This window comes from Rosa rugosa, chromosome 1 (genome assembly GCF_958449725.1).
Source record: "Rosa rugosa chromosome 1, drRosRugo1.1, whole genome shotgun sequence".
Classification (NCBI taxonomy): domain Eukaryota; kingdom Viridiplantae; phylum Streptophyta; class Magnoliopsida; order Rosales; family Rosaceae; genus Rosa; species Rosa rugosa.
Genome location: NC_084820.1, coordinates 72,900,222 through 72,906,294, shown reverse-complemented (window position 1 = coordinate 72,906,294; position 6,073 = coordinate 72,900,222). Strand labels below are relative to the sequence as shown.

Sequence of the window (6,073 nt, the reverse complement as noted above, 5' to 3'; positions counted from 1 at the left end):
TCTGTATATATATAGGGCCCTTCATTTTTTAATTATTTTTTTGTCATTTTAAGGGATATTTTATGTGACCCACTTTTTGATATTATTTCGACATCTTGACTGTTCAACTTTTAAGTCTCTATGAGTATACTTTTAAAAAATTTCAATTAAATTAATAATCATTACATATTCATAATCGTAATTTACAATTATAAATATAAACGATCCAAGTTGGACAGATTCAGTTAGGTATCTTAATGATCATAAACTGAAAATTTACAAAAGTGATATACTTATAGAGATCTAAAACTTGACTGAAAAATTAAACTAATAAATGATCCCTTAAAATGACAAAAATAAAAAATAAAAATTCCCTTGCCAAAGGGCACTGCGTGCATGGCATAGCCGAGTTATCGGCTTACTTGAATGACAAAGGGTATCTAAGTTGTGTACATGACAAACAGTACAACTACAGCCAATAGCCAATGATATACTATATGCCAGTATATAATTCATTTGCCACTTAGTACATCCATTAATGTAAAAAAAAAATGGGCTAAATACAAATTACTACCCTGTGGTTTAGGTCCAAAATCAATTCAGTCCCTGAACTTCCAATTTCATCAAAAACACCCCTGCACTTTCAATTTTGATCTAATAGGTTCAATTTGTTAGTTTTCCGACAATTGAGTTATTTAACTTGTTAATGTGGCTCATATAAGGCCTATGTTTTATGATGTGGTGTCGAGGTAGTCTGCATAGTCAATTTAGGAGTGAGTCCTACTATTAAAAATAAATAGTTTTTCAACAAATAATCCAATTATAACTTGAACCCTATAACAGAATATTAACGAATTTGACCTATTAGATCAAAATTGAAAGTGCAAGGGTGTTTTTAATGAAATTAGAAGTCCAGGGACTGAATTGATTTTAGACCTAAACCACAGAGTACTAACTAGTATTTAGCCCAAAAAAAATCTAGTCAAACCATGGCATAATGTCATTTCTGTCAGCTATATGAGCAAGAATATACAATGGCGTGGCATACCGTTCGTTTCTTTCCATTCGCTATTATCTTTCTTTATTACTATATTACACCTTGCTGAGGAAACAGTGATGTTCAATAAATAAAAAAAATCAATGAATCCTAACAACTTGTATCTCTACAAAGACAACAAAACGGATATACTTCCCCCCCTAATGCAATGTTAATACTCCTATCAAGGGCTTTCAGAGAGCATAGGGCTTGTCTCTAGCATTTTTGTAGCATCTTCATCCATAGAGATCTTGGTCCAACCGGAATTTCTCATGGAGAAAATCTTGGCACGGTCAAATCCATTTCCTCTAAAGCCTGTTATCTTTGATGACACCATAGGCATCACAAGCACTGCAGATGCATTGATTGAATCCTCTCCAAATCCTAAAGATAATGCACAAGCAGTCTGCAAAGAGACACAAAATTTGTACACTTAATCGTCATATCATATTTGTCATCAATGATCAGAGAGTTTAATGAGCAGTTCAGAGCACCTTTGCCTTCACTAGTGCATCTGAAATCTTCATCAGGATTCCTTGCACAAATGATCTTGTGTCCCTGATTTGTATATCCTCAGATGGCACAACAATCCTGTAACATACAGACATGACAAACTGTGTTGAAAATTGACAAACAAAATACTCATACAGCCAACATTGTATCAAGAATTACATATGTAGTCATACAAATCGTCACATTCTCTTCTTTATTCTATCTTATGAAGATAAAACAGGGTGGATAAATATGAGAGAGAGAGAGAGATGGTAATCCAAGAGGGATATAGGAAGGGCAAAACGAAGGCAGTCCGTACCACAGACTGCATATTTGATTTATTAACAAAACCCTTCTCAGATGCGTTTTATTAACGTAAAATCTGATTGCCTAAAAAATCAAAATCCATAGTTTTTCGAATTGCATCAAAGAATGTATTGTACCTGTCCACTTCTTTTGGAATGCTTACAGAAACTAAAGATGAATTATCTTTGACGTCACCACCTGAAAATTCAGAGAGCAAATTCTGATTTAATATTGTGCATACTTTAAAGATCTAAAAACCCTATCAAAGTACCTTTGGATTCATCAGGTGCCAGCAAAGATATGCCTGCGAACACAGACATCATTCCGAGTATGAACATCGTCGTCCTTAGTGCATTTAATACCTGTTTTGAGAACATATAAACTTATGATCGCATACCATATGCCAAAAGGTGCAGACATGCAGGGGAAATATGTTAGAGAGAGAGAGAGAGAGAGAGAGAGAGAGAGGACCTGGTACTCTTGAAAATATACAAATCCTGTACAAATGGAAAAGAATGTCCAAGCAATCTGGAACATAGGAACAATAAGAATTGCATCGAACAGTGACAATCCTTCATTCAACCTAGCCATCTGCAGAAGTAGGACTTGAAAGTCTAAATATATCCAACGCTAAATAAAGCACCATCTCATGCAATTGCGAATTTACAAGTTGCAACATTTTGCAATCCATGGAATGTTAAATAAAGTAGCATGGTTCTGCAATAACTGATACCCAAAATCCAGCTGTACTTAGAAATAGAAGGAGCATGGAATATGTGAACCAGCTATGTAACTGATAACTGCTAGACATCACCAACCGTAGCAGATTAGAGCTGCAAAAGAAAGAAAGAAAGAAAAAGAATGAGAATATCAATGGTAATGCATGATTTCACCACTTGTGTCACACAAGGAGGACGATATCATGAGCAAGCTAACTTACAGAGATTTTGCAAACAACACTGAGAATGACCCTACAGCACCTGATACTATGGCATAGGAAAAAGGAAGCAGCATGTGCCAATAGGATCTCAGATCATGTCCGCAAACTGCATGGAGAATTACTCCTCTCCTGTATATCCAAAAACTGGTTGAAAAGAATGTGATGGAGGCTTACTAGTAAAAAAGAAGAGTAAGCACTCAGTTCTTACCTGTAAATGGAGTGATGTACTGCAACAATCAAAATCAAAATCAGACAGTAAAGAAGGAATGTAATGTTGCTAAATTTCTCAGCTAGCTGCTCTGGTGTGAACACTGTAAGGAAAACAAGTGAACCATACATCAAGTTCTTTACTTGTGCCATCAGTGAAACAAACGGTGTATATGTTGTCTAGTGTATGCTGCTTCCTCACATGAGTTATCCTTTTTTCTGTACATTTTGTTTTTATGTTTGTGAAAAAAATTCTCTAGTGAAACTGTTATATCCAATGGCCTCTCACAACAACTAATCATGTCAGGAATCAGGCATTGGCTGTGAGACAGCTATTGTAGGAAGATTTCTCTGGTTGTGTCTTTTTTCTTTCTTTTTTTCATTAAAAAGCAATTGAGGATTTGGCACATAGCAATATAGTAATGAAAGTGTCGGATATTTATAACTCAAAGCAAATCATGTACCAGGAGACTGGTGGTTGCCAAAAGCAACAAGAAAAATGTTCCCAAGAACGATAAAGGTCGTGGCAACCATTACCCTGCAAAGAGAGGTGTCTTGATTCATTAAGATATCTTAGATAGTAAAGTAATAAAAAGAGGCAAACTCATACATAAATGGTGTTGCAGTTATGGTAAATTTATTCTCACTTCAGATTTTAACGTACTTGACAGTCACCATTTTGTTTAACACAAAGTAAGCAAATGCAATGTTGGATACAAATTGAATAGATCCCAGTGCCGCCAGAAGTGACTGCAAGCAAGTATACAACAAAAGAAAAGGAAATTAGAAACAACCAAAATAACAGTCATCCAAATATCTGGCCAAGCTTGTAGCAGATGATAATATCCAACAAATATTTACTAATCAAAAGTAATTGCAATTATGACTATATAAGCTATTCTGATACTAAAATTTGATATAGATGAAATCCGGGACCAGATCTGGTCATCCGAGTAAAAGTTGTAGTCTAACATCGAATAAACAGTAACACAGATAACAAGGTTTAACAAAAATCTAGCTTGTACTGACCTGAGCAGCATATCCGAAGGATATAAAATTTAGGCAATTTCCAAGAACAAAAAATAAAAAGCCTGCATATCAGAAAAATATCAATTAAGGCCGATCTGATTATCACCATATGAAATAGAATATCCAAAACCTTTAGGAAAAATGAAGCACTGTGAGACTTGACTGTACCAACTCTCCATGTCTGGAAGTATATAATAGGTTTCAAAGGAAGCTTTCCATTTGTTCCATCACCTTCTAGCATTGAATGCCTCTCTCTCTGCCAAAACAGATAATAAACAACTCAGATACTTGCATAATGGTATGTATATGAAAGCTGTCAAAAAATAAAATTAATTCTCTCAGTGCTCTGTGTCTGATGAAAAGCATGCTAAGTTACTGAAATTACTTCAAACTGAAGAAATGCAGCAATAATTTGCATTTCAAACTAGGCACAGATTACATAACATTCTCCCAGTGCTCTAGTTGTACTTCATGATGTTCTAATTAAATCTGTATCTCTTTCTTTGCTCATAAACATCTCAATGACATTGGGGAATGTCGTAAACTTGTTTAATAAGAATTAAGCATAAACACAATTCAGTATAGTTGAACAATAAATGCATCGGGAAATACAAAAGAATACAGTATTGAGTATACCTCATTATGCCCCAATTTAAGAAGGTTAGTTCCAAAGTTGATGGCAATGCTGCCAAAAAGGTTGATGAAAGCCCCAACAACCCACTCCCCCATGGATTAGAGAGAGATGTGAGGCTGTGGCATGCAATTGGAATCTGAAGTTGCGAATCAGTTATTGTGGCTGGAAAAAATACAAACGAAAGAATGTAAGTCTTGAACAGAACCACATTACAGTGGTTGAGTTAGATGAATCACAGATAAAAGGTCTTGCTCAAGGTAACCATCTCAGAGATATATTATACTTGAGCATGCATGGAACAACAGAAAGATAGGGAAGAATGCCCAAAGAGGAAAAAGTACGCAAATCGAATCTGATCCTACTAATTAATTAATTAATTAATTAAATTTTTTTTTCTGGGGTTCCTAATTGATAACAATACTTGAGGAATGAGCAAAGGCAGCTGCAGGATTTCAGATGGCAGATCAAGGATCGATCTTCGTCTCGGTCTCGGACAATATAAATTCGTATAATTAGCATTAAGCATCAATTCCATAGATCAGCAGATAATATGAATTCTGAAGAAAATAAATAAACAAAGGGAGCTCCGGAGCTTACCTGTGTCGCACAACTTGGAATTTCGATAAGAGCGGATCCAAATCCGGAAGGGCACTTGGATAAGAAGAAGATACGAAAGGATCGAAGAAGAAATGCAGAGAAAGATTGGCAGAGGCAAAATAGGTGAATTATCTTTTTGTTAATGTTATTTGTAATGGGAAGAGAAGACAAAGAACTCTCTTTGAGAAGAAAGAGTTGTCCGGTCAATCGCCAAAGGGCATGATACTTCAACGCACGCTAATACGGCCGTACTTGTCAACTGTCGGCCAAGGACTTCAAACTTTGGAATAAAGCAAAGCCGCTGTCATCGGATGGACCGTTGATCATTACATCAATTTTAGTCAATAATTTTATGCGTGGTAGACTCTCATCAGTTAACCTCCACAGTCCATTTATTTTCGACGAAGTTACATTTTACTTTAACCGTGTGATTTTTTGCTTGGTAAATTTTAGACAAACAAATGAAAATCTATCTCTTGATCTCGATATTTGCAACGAGGATGAAAAATGACGAGAGAAATGAACCAGAGAGGAGGAAGAGTTTGCCGATCTGAAAATGTTCTTCAAGACTGTCGCTCCAACAGTATAGCTAAATATCCAAGCAGTGAAGGACGGGTCACCAAAACGTAACTCTGATGCCGGTCAACAAAACCCTAAACCCTAAGGCCACGTCGTTGAAGACCATATGAGATACAAAAAACAAAGAAAAGAGATATGTACTTGGGAACTATGGTACATGCTGATCAATGACTATTTACCCCAACAAACATCAGTTCATGGTTGGTCTTATGTACCTCCACCTTACCACCTTCATAACACATGACAAAACTGTATATGGACTGAGTTCAAACAC

At 35.8% G+C, this 6,073-nt stretch overlaps 1 protein-coding gene across 3 annotated transcripts; it reads right to left on the bottom strand.

Moving 5' to 3' along the window:
• Positions 1-956: 956 nt before the first annotated feature.
• Positions 957-5,505, bottom strand: LOC133726839 (probable magnesium transporter NIPA8). Of its 3 annotated transcripts, XR_009854936.1 has the most exons (15): positions 5,221-5,505; positions 4,626-4,785; positions 4,158-4,245; positions 3,990-4,051; positions 3,625-3,710; positions 3,425-3,498; positions 2,962-3,064; positions 2,754-2,882; positions 2,547-2,646; positions 2,285-2,404; positions 2,085-2,175; positions 1,951-2,011; positions 1,510-1,606; positions 1,072-1,421; positions 957-1,026 (listed from the first exon to the last, which is right to left on the bottom strand). XR_009854936.1 is itself a non-coding variant. In XM_062154481.1 (14 exons), exons 2-14 carry the CDS (start codon positions 4,716-4,718, stop codon positions 1,200-1,202), a joined length of 1,326 nt encoding a protein of 441 aa, XP_062010465.1. In that variant the 5' UTR covers positions 4,719-4,785; positions 5,221-5,505; the 3' UTR covers positions 957-1,199. The 3 variants fall into 3 exon arrangements, 2 of the variants coding, with proteins under 2 accessions (XP_062010465.1, XP_062010467.1); XM_062154481.1 differs by having other exon boundaries at positions 957-1,421; XM_062154483.1 differs by lacking the exons at positions 3,425-3,498; positions 5,221-5,505 and having other exon boundaries at positions 957-1,421; positions 2,962-3,066; positions 3,626-3,710; positions 4,626-4,686.
• Positions 5,506-6,073: the final 568 nt, after the last annotated feature.

What these genes read in the sequence shown, in the direction of transcription:
- LOC133726839 (XM_062154481.1), bottom strand. Translation starts at nt 4,718, where the DNA reads ATGGGGGAGTGGGTTGTTGGGGCTTTCATCAACCTTTTTGGCAGCATT. An exon ending in AACAAAATGGTGACTGTCAA is followed by an intron (nt 3,499 to 3,624) that starts GTACGTTAAAAT and finishes CTCTCTTTGCAG; the next exon opens with GGTAATGGTTGCCACGACCT. An exon ending in TAAGTACAGCTGGATTTTGG is followed by an intron (nt 2,405 to 2,546) that starts GTATCAGTTATT and finishes CTACTTCTGCAG; the next exon opens with ATGGCTAGGTTGAATGAAGG.